Here is a 26,310-nt window from a genome sequence, read left to right on the forward strand (position 1 = left end):
CGACTAAGACTACTCAATCGATTAGTCGACGAATCGAGGTCAAGCCTATTTATAATTAATTATACAATGTTATTGCAGTCTGCTCTCCGGGGTACTTCGGCCACCACTGCAGCCAGGCGTGTCCCCAGTGTGTCCACAGCAACGGGCCGTGTCACCACGTCACCGGGCAGTGTGACTGCTTACCGGGCTTCAGGGGGGCGCTGTGCAACGAAGGTGAGTTGTCACCCACTGTCATTAGGGTTGTCACAATTATAGGGTCGACCGATTATTCGGCAACGGCGATTATCGGCGACGATCATTGTGCCGCTTCACGACGCATTGTGCGCTTGTAGATCTGCTATTTGCACTACTTCTTAAACGTTTTTTGTGTGTGTGTGGTTGCTGTAGGCAACGCACTATTGTTGTCGGTCCAATATGTTTTTGCCAGCAAAGTGAACCTGCTTTTTGTTAACTTTTGCACAAATGCAACGTGAAGCGTTTTGCCAAACACACACACACACACACACACACACACACACACACACACACACACACACACACACTGTTGTCACATGCATCACATGACATCATAATATAGAATATAAATGGTAAGACAGAATTCGGTTCCCATGGGATTCTCAGTGACTCGTGTCAGTGAGACCAACAGCACTTGCAATTTCCCAGAATTGCACCTTTCTAGTTATTATTTTCCCTCCAATGCACGGCTTACCAAAATGACGTCATGGCAGCCAAGTGTCTGTGAGGTCTTTATGAGCCATCTTGATATTTCAAAGTTGATTATCTTTGCCCGTGACGCTCTCAGAAGGTTCCCCTTCCTGTTTGTTTTTGTTTTTCATCATTTTATAAACATTAATGTAGGCATAGGCCTACTTATACCATCTCTGCCTATTCGTTGTTGGTCATAATGTCCCCTCCCACCCTTCCTCCCCCCACGGGAATGAATTCACACCTCCAGACAGCCCATGGACAGGACAAACCCTCACCATGTCAGCCTGACCTTTGGTGTAACCTTGACCATCTGATGTGGTCAATCTGAGCATGAAGATTGGCTATTTTCAACTTTTTTTTCTTTTTTTTGACATGCACATTACATCCATAATATAATTAAATTTTCTTTCTTTTATCTTCTTTTTATAATGGGCTAATTGGCAACGAAAGCCAAAACTGGTTACCACCATGTGGCGCTGAAAGAGTTTTAAAGAAAGTTGTTTAGTTTTGGTTTGTTTGTAGTGGGAATTCATCTGATTTCATTATAGATCATTAGAAAACACTGTTTATTAGTCACGCAGTGAGGGGGAAATAAACAATGTATTGGAATCGAGATGCATCGTGATTCATCAGTAATCAATCAATGTCAGCTTGGATGATAGACGATATGTACCGTCTATGACCATAGAGTATTAAAAGGATAGAGACTGAACTGGCGCAAAGCTCCGCCCCCTCCGCTATTCATGTCAGTGGAAGTTGCTCAGTGGCGTTTTGAAGCACCCGGATTTGGTGTCCAAATGCGGAAGTGCAGCTGGGCTTTAACATTGAGCGCTCGGTTGCACAGGGTTTCCTCGTCAAGAATCCACGGGTCCGCCTGCAGTCCTTCCTCTTACCACTAGGGCCCAGCGCTTCAACATTGGAGTGCCTAGCTGGCCCCTTGTCTATGACGCCAGTATAGTTTATATACAGTATATAGTATGTATAGTCTCATAATATAGATATTCCACTGTTACTTTCTTAGCTTACGCATGTTTTATGATAAATGCTTTTGTGATGTATTCCCATGCTTTTGTTCTTGATTATTGTAAATCGCTCTGGATTGAGAGCGTCTGCTAAATGCCTAAATTGTAATTGTAAATTGCCAGCTTGCATGATGTTCAACTGCCAGTTCCCACTGGATGTCGCGTGGGAGCTCTGATTGGTCCAGACCATGCCGAATAACCGCCGTCTTACATAAAGTCTTCAGAGTAGGACTCAAGTCTAAGATGTACAGGTGTCCTCCAAAGATGATGATATGATCTCCCACCATGCAACAGCACATGGACGACATCTGCCACACGTGCCACGTCCGACTCGGCTTCCAGGAGTTGGTCTCTGGATTGAATTTCCACAATTGGTGGCCTCTGTCATGGCCGCCAATTATGTACAGCTCTCCATTGTGGGCAAAGGCTGAATGACCGGTGTGTCGTCCTGGAATTTTTCTAGAAAACTTTCTTGTCCAGCATTCGGTCTCTGTGTCAAACGCCCACCCCACTCTCTCCCCAAATACAAACATCTTTGTCCCCACCATGGTGGCAGAGTGACTTGATGAAGCAGGTGCTGCAGTGTCTCCGGTGTTAATTAAAGACCAGACCATTGCGGCGGTGTCCAACTTGTAGATGTCATTGGTGCTTCCGGTCAGCCGAGCGTGTCCTCCATAGACGTAGATGACCTTCCCCAACACGCAGGCGGAGTGGTCGTACCTCGCTTCTGGCACAGCACCAGAAACCTGAGGCGTGAACCATCTGTGGGTGTCCATGTGGAATGCATACAGCACGTTGCAGTAAGGCTTACCTCCCCAGATGTAGGCGATATCGTCTAGCAGTGAAGCCCTATGGCCACGGCGCATGGCGGGAACTTCAGGGGGGGCGTTTTCCTCTCGTCACCGGAGGCAACGTCAGCCAGCGCAGAGACATTGTGTTGAAGACATGGACGCCGATTGGCCGATCGCTGTACCGATCGCTGTACCCCCCGAAGGTGTACACCTTGGGTCCGACCACCACAGCGTCATAGTGATCGTGGTGGAAAAGCTCTGGACATTCCACACCAGTGTTCCGGAACAACATTTTCACACACCCGCGCTGCTGTGAATCAAGGGAAGTTGTTACTACAAGTTGCTATAAACTATGTTTTGCTCATTGAACTAAATCAATATAAAGGACAGTTTACATGCTTGTGATGTAGATGCTGTGATGTCATGATGTACATGATGTCATTATTTTAGAACGGCTAATGACGTTTCTCAAACTGATCCATTTGGCCATCTGGCAAAAAACTACAATGTCAGTACTAAGACATCAGTAAAATGACATCATTGGGCATATGGAGAGAAAGACACACAGAGAAGCTGATTTCTGTAAATCAGTTCTCAGAAGTGTGGCCTTGAGGGGATTGACTGTTTTTGGTGAACAGATTTGGTACAGAGGGGAAAAGAGAGCAGTAAGTACAGAATCATGGGTCAAATGTACTAATTATTAGAGGGCACGGTGGCACAGCTAGAAGGTCCTGGGTTCGATTCCCGCTGGGGGCGTGTTCTCTCCTCCACGTCATCAGTGCCCATACCCGAGGCGGGGTTGGCGAAAGGGCCTTCCTGTGTGTCCCCTAGGGTAGGTGCCCTCACAAAAACATGCAGTATTTCTGGTCTCTAAACTGCCTCCCCCTGGCCAGCCGGGTCGCCTGATGGAGGGGAAAGGAACTGGTCGGAATAACCTTAGAGTATATATTAAGACGACACTCGGAGGAAACCCTGAGGCGAAATGGACATAGTGGCCGAATTTGGTATTGATCATGTGTTTGGCCCAATCAATCCCAGAATGCACTCTGTTCCTACCCGGAAGGAGGAGTGAAATCGCCTCATGCGCTTTTGAGCAACTTAATGCAAGTGGATGGGAGGAGAAATCCGGTGCCGTCTCTATTAATATATACTCTAAGGGAATAACGTGTTCCTTCCACGCGCTACGTCCGGCCGGGGAAACTCTTCCCTGCCAGGTGAAAAGAAGCAGCTTGGACTCCTCATACATAGAAGGGGGCATGAGGTCAGTCCGCTGCCCCCTCTGGTTGGCAGAGGAACTGTAGCGTCCAGGATTACATTACATAATTGACACTGGGTGAAAAAATGGGTGCAAAATCGTGGGATAAAGAATTAAGAAAAAAAAGTATTGAGGGTTGAAGTTGTTAAATGTCTGAAAACATGTATACATTCACAACGATGGTGCTGTCAAACAAGTCTCTGAAGCAGCCTAGGAAATCTTTGACAAGTTTAATCTGCGTTTAGTCTGTGTGTGTGTGTGTGTGTGTGTGTGTGTGTGTGTGTGTGTGTGTGTGTGTGTGTGGGGGGGGGGTGTCCTTGCTTCATCTCTCTCAGCTAAGGGGGTCCTTGGCCTAATAAAAATAAAAATAAACCTTCAAGACACCTGGTCTAATGTATCTACCCATTAAGACCAGTTTTCTGAAAATGTCAGTGGTTCTCAAACTCTCAAACCCCCCATCTGAAAATGTGTTGTTCCAGGGACCCTCCAGAAGCAAATATTGGAGTTAAAAACGTTTGCCTTGAAATAATATATATTCAGTGATTTGCACACATTTTCACGATTAATTTTAATTTTTTTAGCAGATCTATACTGTTATATTGTACTGTTGTCTGCTGTTTTTCACTTGCTCAAGTATAAAATAATGGTTAAAAGTGGTTAAAAGCTGAGGTGACACAGGTGCATGCGTTCCAGGTTCTCATGTATGAATTCCTTCATGTTCCGCAGTGTGTCCCAGTGGCAGATTTGGTAAGAGCTGTGCCAGGAGCTGCAGTTGTACCAACAACGGAACGTGCAACCCCATCGATGGCTCCTGCCAGTGCTACCCTGGATGGATCGGCAGTGACTGCTCCCAATGTACGTACAAATAATGATGCTCTCCAGGAGCCAGTTCAAACTTAGCCTAGTTATAGCTTAAACAATTTTGAGGTATTTGTACTTTACTGAGTATTTCCAATTTCCAATAACTTTACTTCTACTCAACTCAGAGGCAAATGTTGTTCTTTTACTCCACTACATTTGTTAGCTACAGTAGTAACTTCTGTCACTAGCTACATTGTAGATGTTGATTATTATTACAAGACATACAGTAACCACTTCAGCCCTATATACATTTCCGCCATTTGAAAATATCTACAATAGCTGGACAAGCCCTGTTTATTATTGTTTAATATTATTCCAAATGTGTTTGTTGACTTTCCAGCCTGTCCTCCGGCTCAGTGGGGTCCAAACTGCATCCACACGTGTAACTGTCACAACGGAGCCTTCTGCAGCGCCTACGACGGAGAATGCAAGTGCACGCCCGGCTGGACGGGCCTCTACTGCACGCAACGTGAGTTACAAACGCACGCACGCACGCACGCACGCACGCACGCACGCCAGGCCAGGGAGTCAACCTACGAGCAATTGCATAACAAACGCATACTAATTTGGGTGTCTTGTTTGACATACAGTACAGTTTGACAACCACTGACAAGCATTACATACAGTAAGTATAGCCTGTGTGCTGGGGTTCTATGGGAAGGACTGTTCTCAGATCAGATTGTGTGTCAACTGTGGTCCTTCCATGGCAGGCTGCCCGCTGGGTTTCTAAGGACTGTTCTCAGATCAGATTGTGTGTTAACTGTGGTCCTTCCATGGCAGGCTGCCCGCTGGGTTTCTAAGGACTGTTCTCAGATCAGATTGTGTGTTAACTGTGGTCCTTCCATGGCAGGCTGCCCGCTGGGTTTCTACGGTAAGGACTGTTCTCAGAGCTGCCAGTGCAGGAACGGAGCGGACTGCGATCACATCTCCGGTCACTGCACCTGTCGCACCGGCTTCATGGGACGCCGCTGTGAGCAGAGTGAGTCTCACACACACACACACACACACACACACACACACACACACACACACACACACACACACACACACACACACACTTTTGATGAGATCTCCATAGTAATTGGCAACTAAAGTTTTTAAATAATTGTAGTGGAGTAAAAGTAAACGCTCTGAAATAGAAGTAAAAGTATTGGAAATTGGAAATACTCGTACTCATACTTGTAAAGTACAAAAAAGTGTAATTAAGTACAGTGCATAAGTAAATGTACTTAGTTACTTTCCACAGACTGCAATAATTCTTGGTTTACCGAGTTGATCCTGGATGACTATTTATATGCATTTGATGTATTACCTCGTTAGTTGCAACTTGCTCTGGATTAACATTTATTGTGCCCAGGACGTGTGGACTCGTCTTTAGGTCATCTTTAATGATTTTAAAACGCGACCGCTAAAATAACATTTTTGACAGCGGTCGTTGCTTGGCAACGCCTTGTTCAGCGCTCCCGGACATGTTTTGCGTGCGTGCCATTCACTTCCTTGTTTACGGACATGTTTTGCGTGCGCACCATTCACCTCCTTGTTTACGGCCCACAAATCTTGCTATTATCTCTGAATCTACGTCGCTGTCCATGGTTTTGATCAGAACGACAATTTTCTGTCCTCATTTCTGATTTAACCAATCATCTCGTTTGGAATATTAACGCTTCTAAAGAGGGATCAGACTTATTAGCGCGAGGTAGTACATTTCACCTCCTGGTTTTGGGGGGGAAATGGAAGGTGGGGCTTTTCGGAGTAAAATTTCCCTCATCTGCTGGGCACTCTAGCACCTTTATTTTTAAAACTTCCGGGGCATAAAAAGGTTTATGAGCGTCTGCTAAATGCTTACATTGTACATTGTAAAATTGTAATGCTGAGGGGCCATGGTAAAATGACATAAATGTGAAGTAAGTGATCAATTAAAATGAAAGTGAACAACGTGGTTTGCCATTTGTATTAAACGTCGTTTCCTCTCGGCTGCTGCTCCCAGAATGCCCCTCGGGTTCGTACGGCTACGGATGTCGTCAGGTGTGCGACTGCCTGAACAACTCTTCCTGCGATCACATGATCGGCACCTGCTACTGTAACCCCGGCTGGAAGGGATCCCGGTGCGACCAAGGTAACATACTATGTGTTCCAGCGTTGATTCTTACAGCAAATTTTGATTTAGTTGTAGTCACATAGTCTTTTGCAGTGTTGTACATTTACTGTACATTTACTTAAATACTGTACTTAAGTACAATTTTGAGGTATTTGTACTTTACTTGAGTATTTCCAATTTCCAGTACTTTTACTTCTACTCGACTATATGTCAGAGGTAAATATTTTACTCCACTACAATTATTTGAAAACTTTTGTTACTATTTTCAAAAGATATTTATTTTGAACTTAAACATTAAAATGTAGCCTAGTACAGTATGGAAAAGAGGGGGAGGGGGAGGGGGGGAGACTTTAGGTGCCAGTTATGAATTGCAGCCATCCGTAGGTGCTCTTTGAGAGCGGTTTTGAAGGAGACTGGGATTCACATTTCTTAATGGCTGTTGGTAGGGCGTTCCACATTTTAGTGGTATAGGAGCGAAATTATTGTAATCCCTTATTTGAGCCGAATCTGGGTTGCACATGGTTTGTTGAACTCCCTCTGGTGTTGTGAGTGTGGACCTCGTTGACATTAGGGAAGTATTTTGACGGGTTGCATAACGATCCTTCCCCATGCAGCGGGCGTGCTGATCGTGGGCAACCTCCACAGCCTGACCAGCGCGGCGGTGCCCGTGGACACCTACCAGATGGGGGCGATAGCGGGCATCATCGTGCTGGTGCTGCTGCTCGTCTTCCTGGTGCTGCTCTTCCTGGTCTACAGGAAGAGGCAGAAGATCAAAGAGCCCCCCCACAACATGGCCGCCGCCGTCACCTACACCCCTGCCATGCGCGTCACCACCGACTACGCCCTCGCTGGTAGCAAGCACACACTACTGCACTCTCTCTCTCTGTCTCTATGTCTCTCTACCATCGCTGGTAGCAAGCACACACCAACACACTACTGCACTCTCTCTTTCTCTCTGTGTCCGTCTCTATGTCTCTCTACCATCGCTGGTAGCAAGCACACACCAACACACTGCTGTTCTGTCTGTCTGTCTGTCTGTCTGTCTGTCTGTCTGTCTGTCTGTCTCTCTCTCTCGTTGAGAATCGATCGTTTGAGCTCAGCTTTAGACGTGTTAGAAGGACTCACTTCTCCTTCTTTCGGATCCCTTTTTCCTGTAGATGCTGTGCCTGCTATGAGTGACAATCATCCTAGCAACTACTTCTCCAACCCCAGCTATCACACTCTGTCACAGTGCACCGGGCCTGCTCCCATCAACAACCTGCCCTATAGAAAGGTACACATGCACATATAGACACTAGGTGGTGCTAGAGCACCACTCTTGCCCTCTGGACAGCAATGTGACTTTTTGAATGTTAGTTTTTTGTACAGTTTGTTCATTTTACGTCAACAACCATGTGGTTCTATTTGTCTATGTATATACAACCTTGTAGATCGGCAATTTTTGGTTAAAGTCCCCCTCAGACCAGTCCAAGTGATTAATGTAATCATATATATCCTATCACACACAAACATGTGACACCCCCTGTCACAGACCCCTGCTAAAAATGTACATATTCAAATGAATGTTTTACTCTCCTCTCACATCAGAGCTGTAAAAGTGTCCATGCATTGCGTCTAGGGAATGCCCTAATATATTGTCCAATATCGGTGTTGGCCGATATGTTTTTAGTTTAGTTTTGTTTTTGCTGCTTAAAGTTACAGGAGTTTTGACTGTATGGTGTTTGTGATATGAAATGTAAGTTTACCATACAGTAATCACAGTAAACATTATCATATCATATTCAAGGACTTTTTCTTTTGAACTAACTCCAGTCACTTTCAGTTCAGCACTGTCCAGCTGATGATCATTGGCACTCGTTATTCGTTAATGTTGTGTTGTGTTTCTGCAGATTCTGAACAGTTATTATAATGAACATGTATTTGCTTCCCTGGCACAAAAAGGTGAAATAATAACACCATAAAATGAAATAAACAAATATCGGTAAATTCTTATTTTAAACATCGGTATCGGCCAAGAATGTCCATATCGATGCATCCCTGATTGTGTCTCTATAACAGAACAAGAACGAGCAGCCATTTGTTAACATGAAGAACTCTGGGCCGGGGCTCAGGAAGGCACCGCCCATAACGGGCAGCACCACCGGCACCCTGCCCGCAGACTGGAAACACGGCGACTGTTTCAATGAGCTGGGTGAGACTTTATATTGCTTTATAATGCATAGAGGTGGGATATAAGCAGTGGAGTGACTATCTATCTAACCCTGACCTCTTTCAGCAGGAGCCTACGGCGTAGACAGAAGCTTCCTGGGGAAGTCCTTACGAGGTGAGTCTGTCTTCCACAGCCTTCTGTGTGACACGCCGTTCAACAAGTAAGGCTACTTTTAGACAGAAACAGGCTCCAGAGAAAACGGAAAAGTCCCGTTGCGTTCTCATTATTTATTCAACCTTTACACAGAGGCGCTGTAATGACTAAAAACTCTGTAATGTGCATGTCAGGTGGCTAGGTGGCCGTGACGGACTGCCAGATAGACCAGGCACGCATGTACAAGAACCACCTCCGTTCTACTTCACGAGGCTTTTTGTTTACATCATGGTTTACATTCACCATCACTAGTCGCTACATTTATATTATATTATATTATAGTATGAGTGGGGGAGGGAGCGCTTGCTCATCCTAGAAACTCTGCATCAATGTAATAATTGACGTGAGACATGATGTCACAAGTTTTGCGGATTCACCGTTTTGCCGGGAGGAGAGTTTTCAAAGATTTCTACTCTGGAAGGAGTTTTCACTTTCTCGTGTTTTCACCCCACAAAAACGCCATTCTCGTCTAATGGGTGCCTAAGACATTTGAGTACTAGTGTTGTAGTACTTGAGTCCTGGTGAAAAGGTTGGGAACCACTGACTAGTGACTAGTACTGCTGTAAACTGTGGTGCCCCATTATTTCAAATATTCAAGTACTACACATGCAGTATACATGTTTTATTATTTTCATATCTTTTAAGAACCATACACAAACACAATAATTGACTATACAGCATACTATCATAGTGATGATCACAGCATCATATTTATTCATTATTTCTTGCAGCGTTCACATAATTGCATGATGATATGAAGTGCAGTAACTGCCAAGGACGAGTTTTTATGTTTTTATTGATTTTTTTTTTACCTCTCAAAAAGTAACCAATGGAATATAATCACTAAGAAAACAATCGATAGCTGGAGCCGTAGCTCTTTTGCAATTACCCGCGCGGGGTTAGAACGCAAGTCTGTACCTAAACTGAACGTCTCTGCTGGGCTGCATTGACCCAAAACCATATCGACTGACGTCAATGTCAGGCGCCTGCTCCTGTGGGTCGACCAGCTCAATGTCAAAGTACACCAGCACCAGGAAAATGAACTGCTTGAGCTCGTTGGTGGCGAAGAATCTGCCGGGGCACATGGAGAGCCCCGCCCCCCATGGCATGTTGAAGTATTTAAGCTTCTTCCCTGTGTTAAGGATTAGGGGGGGGAAATACATTTAGAATTTATTTCCACTTCTCCCATGTTCAAGCTTTCATAATAATTGGTCCTCATTAACTCATTCAATGATGAAATAATAATCATTTAAATCACCCAGTGCCAGTGATTTTCCTTAATTATTTCTTAACTTATGTCCACTACGATTGATTCCCCAACCGTTGATAATTACAGTTCCTTTCACTGATTGTTTTTGAGAAAAAACAGCTGTGCTAATCCATTGTTATCTCTACTGTCTGGAAGAAACCACCTCCAAAATGTTCATTTTTTCAGAAAATGAGAAAACATCCAGCTCAAGTGGAGTTTAAAAGCGCTTCAACCAAAACCTCTTAACATTTTCCCTCCCATTCACGAGTTATGTTGTCATTGTTTCTTTTGACATTTTTAATAACCGGCTAAACGGGTTAGCTGTTAGCTGGTGATTTGGCAGATAGTTTGAGGATCCAATGGAGTTAGGTGGTTTTCGCCGAAGCACTTTTTAATACTTTCCATTGGAGTTAGTTGGTTCAGACAGCAACGTTATGCAACATTGAAAATCACACAATGGCAAACCAGGGAGACGTCTCTCCACTAGAGCTCCAAAGTGCATGTGAAAACAGATACTGTAGAATTGGAGCAGACGGCCCTTTTTTCTCCTGACTCCATCTTTCCATATACTGTATGGCTGACCAGGCTGAGGGTTAAACAGGGACTCAAAGCCAAGAGAGCCATCTAGTGTAAAACCACGGTGTGGACATCAGAGTTTATGCCGTATTTGTTCGTCATCAGTACAGAATTAGTTAAATTGAATGGTATATTCATACCTTCTTTGTAAAAATCAGTCTTCCTGCTTCCGTCTGGGTTGAGAAAGCGGTCGTACTTGAAGCAAAGGGGATCGGGGTGGACCTCGGGGTCGGTCTGGACGGCCGTGTACGGGAAGAGAGCCACGCGGTCGCCCCGGCGGATGGCATACTGGCGCCCATCGGCCATCTTTAGACTCATGTCCCGCAGCACGGCCCGGGTGAGGACGGGCGCGGCGGTCAGCCGGAGGGTCTCCTCCACGGCGCTGTCCAGCACCGGCGTCCTGCTCAGCATGTCCCGGGTCAGCTCGACGAGAGGACCGCCGCGCGGCGCCACCTCCTGGCCCGACGCACGTAGAACCGCCTCTACCTGCAGTTCACAATTAGTTTTACAGTTTAGGCATTTTGGCAGACTTTAAAGAAACTAGGTTACCAGGTGAACAATGGACCTAGCATCTGTCTAGAACACATGCCATCTAAATAACATTCTGCACATTTGTGGTTGAGAGAAACAAACAAGCAAAACAAACAAAAATACATGAAAGTGATTGACCAAGTGAGATACAGTCTGAAGAGGTGAGTGCTAGGGGCTAGAATAGATGGAGTCTGAAGAGGTGAGTGCTAGGGGCTAGAATAGATGGAGTCTGAAGAGGTGAGTGCTAGGGGCTAGAATAGATGGAGTCTGAAGAGGTGAGTGCTAGGGGCTAGAATAGATGGAGTCTGGAGAGGTGAGTGCTAGGGGCTAGAATAGATGGAGTCTGGAGAGGTGAGTCCTAGGGGCTAGAATAGATGGAGTCTGGAGAGGTGAGTGCTAGGGGCTAGAATAGATGGAGTCTGGAGAGGTGAGTGCTAGGGGCTAGAATAGATGGAGTCTGGAGAGGTGAGTGCTAGGGGCTAGAATAGATGGAGTCTGGAGAGGTGAGTGCTAGGGGCTAGAATAGATGGAGTCTGGAGAGGTGAGTCCTAGGGGCTAGATGGAGCCTGGAGAGGTGAGTGCTAGGGGCTAGATGGAGTCTGGAGAGGTGAGTGCTAGGGGGTGAGATGGAGTCTGAAGAGGTGAGTGCTAGGGGGTGAGATGGAGTCTGAAGAGGTGAGTGCTAGGGGGTGAGATGGAGTCTGAAGAGGTGAGTGCTAGGGGGTGAGATGGAGTCTGAAGAGGTGAGTGCTAGGGGTGAGATGGAGTCTGAAGAGGTGAGTGCTAGGGGTGAGATGGAGTCTGAAGAGGTGAGTGCTAGGGGGTATGATGTCCTTATGCATTAACCCCCGCCTCCCTCTGGTTCAGATATGAAACCCCGGTACCTGCAAAACCAAGGGGACCGCCCACCCAACTTCTAGACCAATCAGTGAATGAGGGGATAGCCCCAGTCGGACAGTGAAAACGGAGAGTTGTGTTGGGGTCCGCTGTTCACCGCGGTGAGTGACGTAATGTTGTAGTTTTCAAACCTTTAGAAAACGACACCGCGGTCATAAGTGATCACCTCAAACTAGAGTATGAACAGGCCTTACCTCTGCCTTGACGGCCTCCATAGCGTCAGGGTGTTTCATCAGGTAGAAGAGGAGCCAGAAGGCCTTACCTCTGCCTTGACGGCCTCCATAGCGTCAGGGTGTTTCATCAGGTAGAAGAGGAGCCAGAAGGCCTTACCTCTGCCTTGACGGCCTCCATAGCGTCAGGGTGTTTCATCAGGTAGAAGAGCAGCCAGAAGGCCTTACCTCTGCCTTGACGGCCTCCATAGCGTCAGGGTGTTTCATCAGGTAGAAGAGCAGCCAGAAGGCCTTACCTCTGCCTTGACGGCCTCCATAGCGTCAGGGTGTTTCATCAGGTAGAAGAGCAGCCAGAAGGCGGAGGCTCCCGTGTTGCCCTGGGACGCCCACAGCAGCAGGAACATGTAGCGGTCCCGCATGGACTCATCCATGCCCTGATCCTCTCTCTCCTGCAGCCAGGTTATGATCATTGTGGATTATTCACCATACTTTAGTTTTAGACATAGTTTTTACTTTTTTCTTTTTTTCGTTAGTTTTAGTTTTTAGAGCGGGTTTGCTAGTTTTTATTAGTTTTTATTTGTATGACAACGCTTAGTTTTAGTGGAGCCTTATAGATCTGTAACTCTTGAGTGTCAAATTATTTTACGCTCTCAGGAGTAAAATTATTAAACATCTGCATTACTTCATTTACAAGACGTCTACACAATTAGAGAATGTAGAAGAATTGTTAGTTTGATCAACATTTGCCTGTTGTCACTATCCTAATGGTACCACATCAATACAGCATGGAAATGTGGACAAACTACTACAACATATTCTAAGTAATTAATGGACCGTGACATGAAAATGGTTGAAAACCACTGATTCTATACTTTGACTTGTGTACTGCGATTCGAGCACTTTGTCAACCGCCGGCCGGTCACCTGTTGCTGGTCCCGCACCCAGCCGCTGACGTTGTCCTTGGCCTTGACCTTCCGTGCCGACAGGCTCCCCCAGAACACCCACAGCAGCCTATTCACCTCCCTCCGCTGGCCGGGCGGCAGAATGCCGTACGCCAACTTGGGAAAGAGCTGGTCGTACTTGCGAAACTCGCGGAATAACTCGTCCGACGTCAGCCTATCCATCTCTCTGGCTTTTTCTTCCGAACCGCCTGACGTCTGAGGCGTCTCGTTGCCGAACAGGGACAGGTAGCCGGCCCGGAAGACCACGTTGTAGCTGCATGGGACGGAGAAGCATGGACAGAATCAGCTTCATAGTCACATCACAGGTTTAACACATCCCCTGCCATGTACTAATTCATTAATTTTAATTTGGCTATTGTTCAAGTCAACAAGGAGGGGACTTCTTTACTGACAGACCAACCACTTCCAGTTTATCGCCTAGACACGGAGACGCTGATAGACGGTAATATAGCAAAATCTCAAACTGAATCAATATAAAACATTAATTGACGCATATATATATCATATCAAGGCCCATTATTTATTCGTTATTTGAGCCACAGACCACCATTTGACGAGATTTAGCCTCAGACCCAACACTTAAAATATGTTGTTGTCGCTGGATAAGATTTTGTCCACAATTCCATGTTGTATTTGTTTGTACCATAGGAGAGATAACAGGCAAACGTTGATCAAAATAACAATTAGCATAAAATGAAACCAAATTGGTTTAATTTTACACTCTCAAGAGGGATTTAATAAGTGTCCATTTGGTTACCAGCTCTCCATTTAGCTGGGGAGTGGGGACCACCTGGAACCCCCCCAAGGACCACTGATGGTCCCCGGACCGCTGGTTTAGAACCACTACTATAGTCCGTTAGATGTTCTACCTGTACATAAACAGTCCCTCCTCCACCCAGTCCGTCAGATGTTCTCCAGAGCCCAGGCTGTGCAGCATCAGGTTCTGCAGGTTCCTCATCATGGCGTGCGTCATCACCTCCAAGCCGTCCCCCATCAGGTGCTTGTTGTGGGTCCCGTGCGGGAACCTGTGCTCGGACTTGTACCTGCAGCGTTGGGATTTTGAAAGCAAATTGTTTTTTAGTCGTGTAGTCTTTTGAATAACATTCCATTTAGTTTTGGTAATTTTTAAGTCGTCTGAAATGTTTTAGTCTAGTTTTAGTCGTTATCGACAAAATCTACGGTTGATTTAGACGACTAAAATGTATTTTGGCAGTGCCTTGATGGCATCGTAATGGCTGATTTTAGACTTGAGCTTGTAGTTTTTTTTTGTTGACGAAAATCTTCTTAGTTTTAGTCATCATAGCTCAGTTTTTATTATTTTATTTAATTATGGAATTGTTTTGTCATAGTCGTTTCAGTCGACGAAATCAACAACACTGCGCCGTTACCCGAACACTCTGGCGACCAGCTGCGCCGCAAACTCGCCAAAGTCGAGTTTGTCGTGGGCCTCCTTCACGACCGCCCCAAAGGACCGGGGGTCTGTGAGGAAGGTGAAGTAGTGGCCCCCGAGCTGCGCGGTGAAAATGTCCCCATGCCGTCGCCTCATCCTCTCCAGGAACTTGGCCGTGTCCCAGCGGAACTCCAGGACGTGTCCCAGCCAGGGGACGGCTCCTCTGTCCAGCGGTGGCTCACCGGGGCGCCGTCGACGGAACGCCCCGAGGTGACACAGCCCTCCCAGCAGACAGGCCAGCAGAGCCAGCAGCGCCGGTAGCAGGACATCCAACATGGCTTTTTGTTTCCTTCTCTGAGGCTCAGACGCGTCTGAATTCAGAGCTTAGATTCTTCCCCGGAACAAAGCACAGCTCTGCATGTGCTCCTCCCTCCTCCCCCGGTGTGAGTTCTAGGAATCTGCCCTCTTCTTATCCCATGATGATTCTGCAGAAGAAGCTGATTGTCCATTCATACTCTAGGGCTTCCAGGCATGAGTTCTTTCACTTTCGGGTTTATAATGCATTATAATTGCATTAATAAGGCATTATAGCACTCACTGGTCATAATGCACTATGAACTGAAACAGCACATTATATAACTACCATAAATCACTGTAGATATTCACTGATATTCCATGCAATATACTGCTATATGTGTGACTTTTAGCAGGCCTGGCTGGGAACAGGCCGAGTTGTGTGATTTCAACATCTGTAATGTTGAGCAATATAAAGTGAAGAAATAGCCAGATTGATCCAACTAGGTTGAAGGGGATCATGAAGGACAACTACACATTGATCCCTTCTTCTTCCTCAAGAAGGTTGCCTCTGTAACATTTCTGATCTACAAGCTCTCAACACCCGAGCGTTGCGCTCGGGTGTTATGCTCACGTTGAGAGCTTGTAGATCGGCTATTTTCAGCAAGCAACCAAGTGTAAAATCATCCATTACGATGCCACCAAGGCCTGCCAAATTAAGCAACAAAATCAACTTTAGATTTAGTCGACTACAATCTAATGGTATTAGGTAACTACTTTTTTTTAAATTACTTGGACTACTGTAATTCTCTTTTTCCTGGACTCCCAATCGCCTTCAACTCGTACAAAATACTGCAGCTAGAGTTCTTACAAGAATAGCGAGGTATGACATTACTCCTGTTCTTGCCTCACTGCACTGGTTAGTGGTTAGTGGTTACCAGTTAATTGTGTTCAGAATTGATTTTAAAGTGAACTGTGTATATTTCTGACCCCCTGTCCCCTCACATACCTACCCGTAATCTTAGATCATCTGCTTTGAATGCCAGCATCAGAGTTTTGTATTCTGTGCGAGCAGCGACCGGAAGCCAATGGAGGGAGCGGAGAAGGGGGAGACGTGTGAGAACTTTGGCTGGTTTTAAAAACTCATTATTATAGAGAGGCTTTTAACTAGTTCGAAAGAACATCTAGTTTCTGTGCATATTTAAGTTATTTGTCTTATCTTCCCCGTGCAATTTTAGTTTGCAAAGCCTAAAAGGCAATGGAAAAAGCACAATTAATTCTATGTACTACTTGTGCCACGATGGGCCCACCCCCTCGGGGGCCTCTCGATGGGCTGCCCCAGGGGAGCCTGGGTGCTCACGAGGCGGTCATGGGGTTCAACATTCAGCGTAATAAAGGCAATAATTGGTGGAAAAAGTTTAAGTCTGGAATTTAAAAAAAAAGTATTATTGGCATCAAAATGTAGGCTACTAAAAGTACAAAGTACTCATTATGCAAAATGTCTCATTTCAAGATTTCAAATGTAGTATATTTTTTGAAAATAGCAGATAAGCAACACATTATGAACTTGTAGATCTGCTATTTTCATATGTCCCGAATAATCCAAATCAACAAAGAAACTAGTACGTTTTGAAATAAATGTAGTGGAGTAAGAGTACAATATTTGCCTCTGAGATGTAGTACAGTTTCCATCACTGAGGCAGTGCTTTCAAAGGGTGGTCCTTGAACCCCAAGGGGTCCTTGAGGGCATTCCAGACAGTCCGCACAGCGATGCCGTAGGAGCCAATAAGCACTTTCACTTTTTCCGAGCATCGCTCGTTTCTGCCCAAAAGATAAACAGCGTGAGCTAACATTAATAATAGCTTGATCGTTACAATGAAGTTCTCCATGTCGGTAACGTGGAAATTAACCCGCCCCGAAGACACAGGAAATGCTCTGGCATACTGGCGCAGTACCTTCTGTCAAGACAATTTTAGTACCAGGTCTTATTATTATTCAAGTATTTTTATTTAAGTTTTTTGAACATAAGACAAGACAGACAATCCAGATACAGGACAAACCAACAACACCAGTACTCAACATTCATGTAAAAAAATATAAATGTCTGAAATACAATGTAAAACAAAACCCTCCAAATTGTACATTTGTGACATCAACAATAACTGAAATAAACACTGCTTTTTTCCAATTAAATAGTATCAGGCGTCTGGCAAGTAAAGAGGAGAACGCTATAGCTTCAGCCTGATGAGTTGGTATTTGTATTCCCTCTGGAGGGGCACCAAACAGCGCCGTTATTGGATTGGGATCTATAGTTGAGTTACAAATATACGAGAAGGTATTAAATATCTCTGTCCAAAATGTAGTCAATCTGGGACACGACCAAAACATGTGGCTAAGCGTAGCAGACTCCTGACCACACCGGGCACAGGCTGGATCTGAGTCTGGATAGAATGTGGCTAGTCTGCTAGGGGATAAATGTAGTCTATGTAAAACCTTAAATTGTAACAAACCATGTCTAATACATATTGAGGATGAGTGTACCAGTGAGACTGCCATCTGCCAGGTAGAATCTGGTAAGTCCATACCCAACTCCTCTTCCCATGCCCCCTTCACACGTTCAAGTGACGGGGAAGCCACCCTCTGAATGCCGTCATATAGCCTAGAGATTATGCCCCTGTCAACCGGATCCCAACTCAAACACTCGTCTACCCAAGTACTTGGTGGAGTTGTCAAAGAGAAATACTTTACAACAAAGCTACGTACTTGCAAATACCTAAAGAAGTTTGACTGTGAAATATTAAAAACCTGTTTCATTTGCTCAAAAGAAAGGAAGTGCCCATCCTTGAATAGATCTTTCACACATTTAATTCCCTTTCCATGCCACTGCTGAAATGAAGGGTCCGTCAGAGATGGAACAAAATTGCAGTTCGCCCGAATGGGGGAGGTGACAAGTGCCTTTTTAAGTTTGAAGTGGGTTCTGAACTGAGACCAAATCTTCAGGGAACCTTGAACAACTGGGTTATTTGTCTTTTGACGTTTACTTAGAGGTAGTACCAGGTCTTATGACTAACTTAATACCTGGCGTGGCCAATGCCATTTGGCTATTTTGAGTGGCCAAACAGCATTGGCCACACCTCCAGGTCTTAACACTTATAGCGCCATTGGCTGAGATCTACGTCAATTAAAGCTCATTATTTATTAAGTTAAGTCATAATTCTGGTACTTAAGACATGCAAAATAGGGCCCTTGCTGTGCTATTAACTCATTTTGGACAAACATTCTTTTCTTTCATTTAAAAAAAAAAAGTTTTTCAGCTTTACTGAACAATAGCTCCTGCCGCCATGACTCTGCCTGTGAGAAGTTCGGTCACATTTGTCCGTGTATGGACATATTGATGAGCCCTGTTCTCGTTGTCCTCTCCTGTCATGTCATGGTCAGATCTGGCGAGTGGAGCGCCGTACCACGGTAGTTCCTGCTCCCTGAGCAGCTCGGAGAACCCCTACGCCACCATCAAGGACCCGCCCGGCACTGCGCTGACGCTCTGCAGGGCCGCCCCCGAGTGCGGCTACGTGGAGATGAAGTCGCCCGTCAGCCGGGACTCGCCCTACGCCGAGATCAACAATGCTGCTGCTGCCAACAGGAATGTCTACGAAGTTGGTGAGGCGCTACTTTGACCCATTAAGAACCACTATTCGGGGGCACGGTGGCACAGTTGGTAGTGCTGTCAACCTCACAGCTAGAAGGTCCTGGGTTCGATTGCCGCCCGGGACACTGTGGGTGCTGGCGGCGTGTTTCCTCCAATACCCGAGGTGGGGTTGGCGAAAGGGCCTTTCTGGGTGGAGTTTGTTCTCCCCGTGTCCCCTAGGGTAGGTAGTAGGTACCCTCACAAAAAACATGCAGTAATCCTGGTCTCTAAACTGCCTCCCCCTGGCCAGCCGGGCACCTGATGGAGGGGAAAGGAACTGGATGGAATAACGTGTTCCTTCCATGCGCTACATCCAACCAGGGAAACTGTGTAAAGGAGCAACTTGGACACTCAGGCATGAAGGAAGCATGGGTTCAAGACCGTTGCTCTCCCCATGTCCCCCATATATGGGGACTAGGTTGGCAGAGGGTGTGTAGAGCCCAGGATCACATTAGATGATTGACACGGTGGTGAAAAATGGGTTACAAAATCGTGGGATAAAAATTATTTAAAAGAAATCAGGGCACCTGATGGAGGGGAAAGGAACTGGTTGGAATAACGTGTTCCTTCCACACGCTACGTCCAATCGGGGAAACTCCCCCCTGTCACGTGAAAAGACTCGGCTTGCACTCCTCATGCATTGAGGAAGCATGAGGTCAGTCCATTGCCACTGTGAAAAAATTGAGTTTCAAAATCGTGGGATTAAAAAATATAGTAAAAAAAAAAGAATCACTATTCTAAACCACTGTTCCAATGACCCTGGGGTCATTATAGATTAAACTTTTGCTGGCTTGTAGATCAGCTATTTATTTACTTTTAGCTGTATGTCAACCATCTCTCTCTTGCTCTCACCGGAGGCAGTCGCCTACCCCCCCCCCCCCCCCCCCCCCCCCCCACAGCTGCAGCTGTGTAAATTCCAATCAACTCGGTTGACATGGCAATAAAGTATTTAATCTTGAATAGCTAAGTGGTTCTCAAAATGGTCAGAGACTGTCAGAGATTTATTTTGTTGATTCTGACATTTGTGTATCTCCGACAGTCTTTCCCAAAAGTCCACTGCAATTCCATTTTTAAGACCCGTACTTCTCCATAAAGGTACAAAAAGCGCTTACTCTAAGCACGCCCTAGAGTCTCTGTGTCTGTATTGTGTAGAGGTGTTTTAATCTTTTCTGTACTGGAAGTTCCCTGTATCCGCGGTGAGTGTAGTTGCAGCAGGTGAAAGCCGGTATTACACTCCATGGAAACAAACAAATTATAAGTAATAATAATAATAATTAGAAAAAAGTGTAGGCACTACAGTATAAAAAAAGTCTAGATATTTTTCACATGATCATTGGGTAAGATAAGTATTCATTAAGTATGGCTGGTTTTCAGGTGGGTGGTGATCCACCTGAACCGAAGCCACAGCTGTTGTTGTATGATAAAGGGGTCGGGGTTGGGGAGGGGATGATATTGTGATGTCACTAACGTGGTGTATTTCGATTGGGCCTTTTGACTCAAAGGCTTTCAGGAAGAAACGAAAAATACACAGGGAAGACTTATTTCAATATTCTAACCACACCTGGGGGTCTATTAGAGTAATGTTAACTCCATAGACCTCCATAACCTCCTAATTCTGAATTATAATGAAATAACATCAGAATTAAATCATCATAGATGTGTTTTGCTTTATTTCCAGAACCCACCGTTAACGGCATCCATTCCCATGGCAACCTGCACCTGGGTCAGGACCCGTACGACCTTCCCAAAAACAGCCACATCCTCTCCCACTACGACCTACTGCCCACCCGAGACAGTCCCTCATCCAACCACCAGGGGGCAGACAGCCAATGACCACATCCTCTCCCACCCGAGACAGTCCCTCATCCAACCACCAGGGGGCAGACAGCCAATGACCATGTCCTCTCCCACCCGAGACAGTCCCTCATCCAACCACCAGGGGGCAGACAGCCAATGACTTGGCAGGGACCAACGACCACATGCCTGGGTGATCCAGCTGTGTTGGAATGCTGTGCATACTTGCCATATTATACCTTTTGTCATGCTAGTAATTATCATTTCCCTACTTTTTTGTTTATTTTTTGTTAAAGACCGCGTTAATCCTGCAGCTCAGCAGGTTATATTGTACCTGAAAACCTCTGCCATCTGTAGACATTGGTCAAGGTGGGATCCCCCTTTGCTTTTCCATGCAGAGGACTGTCTCTGAATTTGGGCGTGGGCTCGTCCAGGACAGAAGCCTAAATATCTCCGTTGGTCAAGGTGGGATTCCCCTTTGGTCTGCGGTTGGACTGCTCTTTGAATTGAAGTTGACATTTGTGGGGGCTTGTCCCAGATTGGTTTTCCTCATCTGGGGAGTGTTTTTCTTTTCACTTTCTTCATTGACCTCACTATGGCGTGTGACACAGTTTGGCACAGAGGCCTCTACATTAAGCTCCTGAAGACTTTGTCTGATGTTAAGCTTGTGAAGTTCATCATGTTGCTTATACAGAACCTTATACAGGACCTTATATAGGACCACACTTTGTACTGGAGACCTCAAACCGCCAACGCAGCAAGAGAAGCTAGAGACGGACTGCCTAAAGGCTCTATTCTTGACCCAATGCTTTTTTTAACATCTACACTGCTGACATGCCTGTTGGAGAGTGCACACAAATTCAACTATGCCATGAGTCTAATCAGTGGTGCCTTAACTCCTGTCGAGTTCCTCCCTATTACTGTCTGGCATTCCACCTCCAGAGTCTCCGTCGAAACTTCCTGACCTTGAAGCTGGCCTGCAAGAGTGCAGATGAGCCAACACGCCTGTTGAATATGCCGACTAGAGACTAAAACGCAGACACCGTAGCTATAGACTCTTCACCGCGGGCCCTCCACACCCTGGATGGATCCTTGACTGCTGGAACAAGAAATGTTCAAATCAACATCAACTCACCTTTACCAATCCTCACAGAAAAAAGCAAGGTTTTAAAACACGTTTTAAACCGGTGGCCTTCATCAGGGTCCACTGTGTGAGTGGACCCTGATGAAGGTTTATTGGTTTATTGAATCAATAAACCAGTGTAGCTGAGTTTTTTCTACCAGTGTTGCGGACTCTATTTCTTCCTCTTGGACCCTGATGAAGGCCTCAGGGTCCACTGTGATTTCTACAAAGGTACTGAACTAAGAACTCACCTGATCTATCTGCATGTGATTGGAGCGTCTGCCACTGATCTCTGTAAATGCAGAAAACAACACACTGTCGAAAACATCATCGATGAATGCCCAACCTTCAAATCAGATAAGAAGATCCTAAATGGAAACACATCTAAAAAAAAAGCTTTAAATCAGCACACGGAGGCCTCTTGGCTGATATACTATACTTGCTTATAAATGTTTATCCCACGATTTGTAACCCATTTTTCACACTGTGCCAAATGCCTAAGCTGTAATCCTGGGCGCTACTCTCCCTCTGCCAACCTGGGGAGAGCCCCGAACGGAGCCTCATGCGTACTTCAATGCATGAGGAGTGAGCAGGCCACTTCTTATCACCTGACGGGGGAGTTTCCCCGGTAGGACGTAGCGTGTGGAAGGAACACCTTATTCCAACCAGTTCCTTAACCCTCCATCAGGGGCCCCGGCTGACCAGGGGGAGGCAGTATATAGAGACCAAGATTACTGCATGTTTTTTGTGAGGGTACCTACCCTAGGGGACACGGGGAGAACATGCAAACTCCACACAGAAAGGCCCTTTCCCGCCTAGGGTATGGGCACTAATGACGGGGAGGAGAGAACACCGTCCCAGCCTCCCTCCCTGGCGGGAATCAAACCCGGGACTTTGTAGCTGTGCGGCAATAGTGCTACCGACTGGCCCCCCTTTTTTCACTTTTCTTTTCGACTTTTTTCTCCTCATGGGGGCAGGGTCAAGGGAGGTGAATGTAGCATAGTCACTCTGCCTGAAGAGCAGAAGCCTAAAGTTGCGTTCAGACCTGAAGATATATTTCTTTCCAGTCGCTTCAATCACTTCAATTTGGTCACGCAGGTCAGCGTTGGTTAAAAAAAAGCCTCTTCGCTTGTGTCACACACCGATTGGCTGTAGACACAGTCATTTAACTTTGGGAGTGTAACCAGATTAGACCCGCTCGTTCACCCAATTATATATATTATAATTATAATAATTATAATAATTTCTAAGCAGCAACATTTGTTCCTGTCTTTGCAAAGGGTTTATACTCTGTATATTGTTTTTCCACCATTGCTGAGTGGATGTTAGTTTTTGCAAGCAGTGGACCTGGGTTAAACTCCAGGTCCAATAAAGTCTTAATAAGGCATTTTACACATCTAGAGAGAGATGTAATGATTTCTTGTGACAAAACAAATCAACCTTATATTTTCATACAGTAATACTAACTAGTAACATATTTAACTTGTTTAAAACATTGAAGGAACTGCAGCCGACACTATTGCATTATGGCTTTTTTAGAACACTTTTAAATTTGTATGTAAGTTTGTTTGTGTGGAAGTCTGTTTGTCGGTGCACACAATGCTTGCAACTAAAACTGCATGTTTTCATAATTATCTGAAACATCCAGGATTCACATTTGAGTGTCAGCAGAGGTGGAAAGTAACAGAGTACATTTACTCATGCACTGTACTTTAACTTTACTTGAGTATGTCCATTTTCACTGTTTTATACTCCATTACATCTCAGAGGCAAATACTGTACCTTTTTACTCCACTACAATTATCTGAAAACTTTTGCATGTTTTTATTGTTATCAATACACATTAACCAGTTAAGCCCTATTTTATACTTTAGCTACTGTTTTACACACTTCTGATGCATGATGTGACCCTTTGTGAGCTTGCAGATTGGCTATTTTAGAAATATGTTGACACATTTTTAAAGAGAATCATGCCAATATGTTTGTACTTCACTCAAGTAAACTTTTAAATACAGGACTTTTACATATAATATATAAATTCAGTATTTATTCTGGTATTGCTACTTTCAAGTAAAAATAAATAAAATATACTAGTATTTCCATTCAACTACTTATTCAACATTATAATAATGCATTAATACAGAATCGGATGACCAACACATTCATAAAATTCATAAAATATCTTTTTCAATATTATAGAACAATTTCACACGTATCCACTAAATGGTGCAATAAGGTGACATAAAAAACTAGTGTGAATCACGCTCAGTTAAATTCAATTGTAATTGTAATTGTAAAATGTAATTGTGCCAAGTAATAAGAGTTGTACCAAAGCTGGTCTTTGGGCATTGAGTTGAGTTTATAAATAATGTCCAGATTAACCTAAAACAAGAATCTTCTCATACACATGTCCGTTTAAAGGAGCACTTCACCAACAACTTTATTTTCAACATTGTCTCATAATAATATCACTAATGTTCAAACATCAGTAATGGATCTTGGGGCTACAAATTTTGTATATAGTTTTGAAGTATTTATAGCCAGGTTTTAAATGTGTTTGTAAAAGAATGTATTTACGTTCAACTCTGTTCCTCGAGAAATGTGGATTTTGACAATGATGTAAAAAAAAAAAAGCTTTTCAGGTCTAATACACACCATAGAGCAGTGGCTCTCAACCTTTTCAGGGCGTGACCCTCCCAAAAGAATCCTATTTGAACTGGGGAACCCCCCAAAAATAATCATATTTGAAGTGGGGACGCCCCAGAATAATCATAATTGAACTGGGGACCCCCCCCCCCCCCCCCCCCACGCTGACAAGCACTTAGTTTGAATTTAGTTGCATTTCAGTTCAATCGACTCCCACAGATAAAACATTGAATATATATAGCCCATCTACAAGCTTACAACGCCTTGTGAGCTAGTAGATTGGCTATTTTCCTCTTATATTATTTGATAATTTGGCCAATGTTGAACCAGTCTTTCTAATATTTGTTGATTGCAGTAATGCTCTTTTTTAAATTTAGTTTGTTATTTAAAAGGTCCTAAAAGTCCTTTAATTGTCTCTTCATTGTCACCTGCGACCCCCCCCCCCCCCCCACACACACACACACAGGTTGAGATCCACTGCCTGATGTAGGCTACTGTACGTTCAAGACTTCTGTACTTGACTTAATGCAATGCATGATCATTCTTTTTTTATGAATGAATTCCTTCGATTGATTGATGTCATTTAGTTATGGATACGTGTGGTTAAGTGGTTTGTATTGAATGGTTGAATATGATTCTCTGTTATGGTTTATTTGTTTATCCCCCTGTTAAAAGATGATCTATCTATGTATACCGTACACACAACACCACTATGATTGTTTATCCGCAGTTATTTTCTGTTCACATTTTAAAGATGGAGTGCCATAGTTTTGTACTTTTTCTGTTTTGTATGTGTCTATGGAGTTAACATTACTCTAATAGACCCCCAGGTGTGGTTATAATATTCAAATATGTCTTCCCGGTGTTTGGTGTCTTCCTGAAAGCCCAAAGAAAGGCCCAATCGAAATACACAACTTTTAGTGACACACGGCACTCCGTCTTTAAGGTTTAGTTTGACATAGTGCTGATTTGTGCAAATGCTTTTGAATAAAATAATCAAATGTAATGTTTTGCTGTTTTCACTCAGGTTTCGAAATTACAACAGCATGGATAGATAAATTACTACTATCTAATTCAGTTCCTATACACTGAAGAATTGTTGCAGTTTATTAACCTGAGAAAACACAAACAACCACTAGGCCTACTTGTTTAGTCAATGTCTTCGCATTTTGGCGTTTTATGTTCCACCTTCTTTTGCAGGGAGAAATTCTACTGTTTTGTTAAACGATGGGCTATAACCCATCGTTTTTTTCATTTTTTCACTTTTTTTCAAATCCTCAAAAATGATGAAAAACGCTGTGCTATAGTATGCCGTACGATGTGGGCTATAGCCCATGGTCCAAAATGATGAAAAACGAGGATAAAAAAATTAATTCAAAAATTCAAAAAACGATGGGCTATAACCCATCGTTTTTTTCATTTTTTCATTTTTTTCAAATCCTCAAAAATGATGAAAAACGGCGTGCTATCGTATGATCGTATGGGCTATAGCCCATGGTCCAAAATGATGACGTTCTCTCTACCGCAACATACTTAAAAGTATAGCGGTGTATGAGAATGGGTGTTGCGGAGGATGAGAAACATTAACATTGTGCTATAGGAGCAATGGGACTTGTACATAGAATGTCCGTACAGAGAGACTGATCATTAGACCATTGCACCATCAGTCAGACACACAGTGAACATCTCCTGGTAATTGTGTGTGTTAGCCCTCAGTTGGTAAAGTTGAAACACTCCAGCATTATAAAGCTATAGGAGAACAGGGATTTGAACATTTAGAGATGTATTAACTGAAGGCTCACAGCCTCAGCCTGATAACCTCAAAAGTCTCATATCTCCCCTGAGCCATAGGCAGTTGCTTTGGCTTAGTGGTTAAGATGTTGGCCTTCAGTGCAG

At 44.4% G+C, this 26,310-nt stretch overlaps 2 protein-coding genes across 4 annotated transcripts in view; one reads left to right on the plus strand and one right to left on the minus strand.

Annotated features, from left to right (window-relative positions):
- The window catches only part of megf10 (multiple EGF-like-domains 10), a 58,034-nt gene extending 32,720 nt beyond the window's left edge, over window positions 1–25,314 (plus strand). The window contains exons 15-25 of one of the 2 annotated variants that reach the window (XM_083794303.1): window positions 79–213; window positions 4,503–4,631; window positions 4,978–5,106; window positions 5,488–5,616; window positions 6,625–6,753; window positions 7,350–7,586; window positions 7,893–8,008; window positions 8,794–8,926; window positions 9,011–9,058; window positions 18,605–18,823; window positions 20,530–25,314. In XM_083794303.1, coding sequence (XP_083650429.1) covers window positions 79–213; window positions 4,503–4,631; window positions 4,978–5,106; window positions 5,488–5,616; window positions 6,625–6,753; window positions 7,350–7,586; window positions 7,893–8,008; window positions 8,794–8,926; window positions 9,011–9,058; window positions 18,605–18,823; window positions 20,530–20,684 — 1,559 coding nt within the window. In that variant the 3' untranslated portion in view covers window positions 20,685–25,314. The remainder of the gene's footprint in view (window positions 1–78; window positions 214–4,502; window positions 4,632–4,977; window positions 5,107–5,487; window positions 5,617–6,624; window positions 6,754–7,349; window positions 7,587–7,892; window positions 8,009–8,793; window positions 8,927–9,010; window positions 9,059–18,604; window positions 18,824–20,529) is intronic. The other variant, XM_083794304.1, reaches the window with a different exon arrangement.
- LOC310879537 (5-beta-cholestane-3-alpha,7-alpha-diol 12-alpha-hydroxylase-like) lies at window positions 9,781–15,291 on the minus strand. 2 transcript variants are annotated; one of them, XM_083794305.1, is made up of 6 exons: window positions 14,871–15,291; window positions 14,352–14,525; window positions 13,444–13,735; window positions 12,817–12,969; window positions 11,063–11,408; window positions 9,781–10,229 (listed from the first exon to the last, which is right to left on the minus strand). In XM_083794305.1, the coding sequence occupies exons 1-6, from the start codon at window positions 15,206–15,208 to the stop codon at window positions 9,997–9,999; spliced, it is 1,536 nt and encodes a 511-aa protein (XP_083650431.1). In that variant the 5' UTR covers window positions 15,209–15,291; the 3' UTR covers window positions 9,781–9,996. The 2 variants fall into 2 exon arrangements, with proteins under 2 accessions (XP_083650431.1, XP_083650432.1); XM_083794306.1 differs by lacking the exon at window positions 12,817–12,969.
- Window positions 25,315–26,310: the final 996 nt, after the last annotated feature.

The sequence above is a fragment of the Protomyctophum parallelum genome (assembly GCF_964188405.1).
Source record: "Protomyctophum parallelum genome assembly, chromosome: 21".
NCBI lineage: Eukaryota > Metazoa > Chordata > Actinopteri > Myctophiformes > Myctophidae > Protomyctophum > Protomyctophum parallelum.

Excerpts from the sequence above, each read along its gene's own strand:
- LOC310879537 (XM_083794305.1), bottom strand. The coding sequence starts at position 15,208 with ATGTTGGATGTCCTGCTACCGGCGCTGCTGGCTCTGCTGGCCTGTCTG. Across the intron at positions 11,409-12,816 it reads TGGAGGCCGTCAAGGCAGAG|GTAGAGGCGGTTCTACGTGC; the intron begins GTAAGGCCTTCT and ends TGTGAACTGCAG. Across the intron at positions 10,230-11,062 it reads GACTGATTTTTACAAAGAAG|GGAAGAAGCTTAAATACTTC; the intron begins GTATGAATATAC and ends TCCTTAACACAG.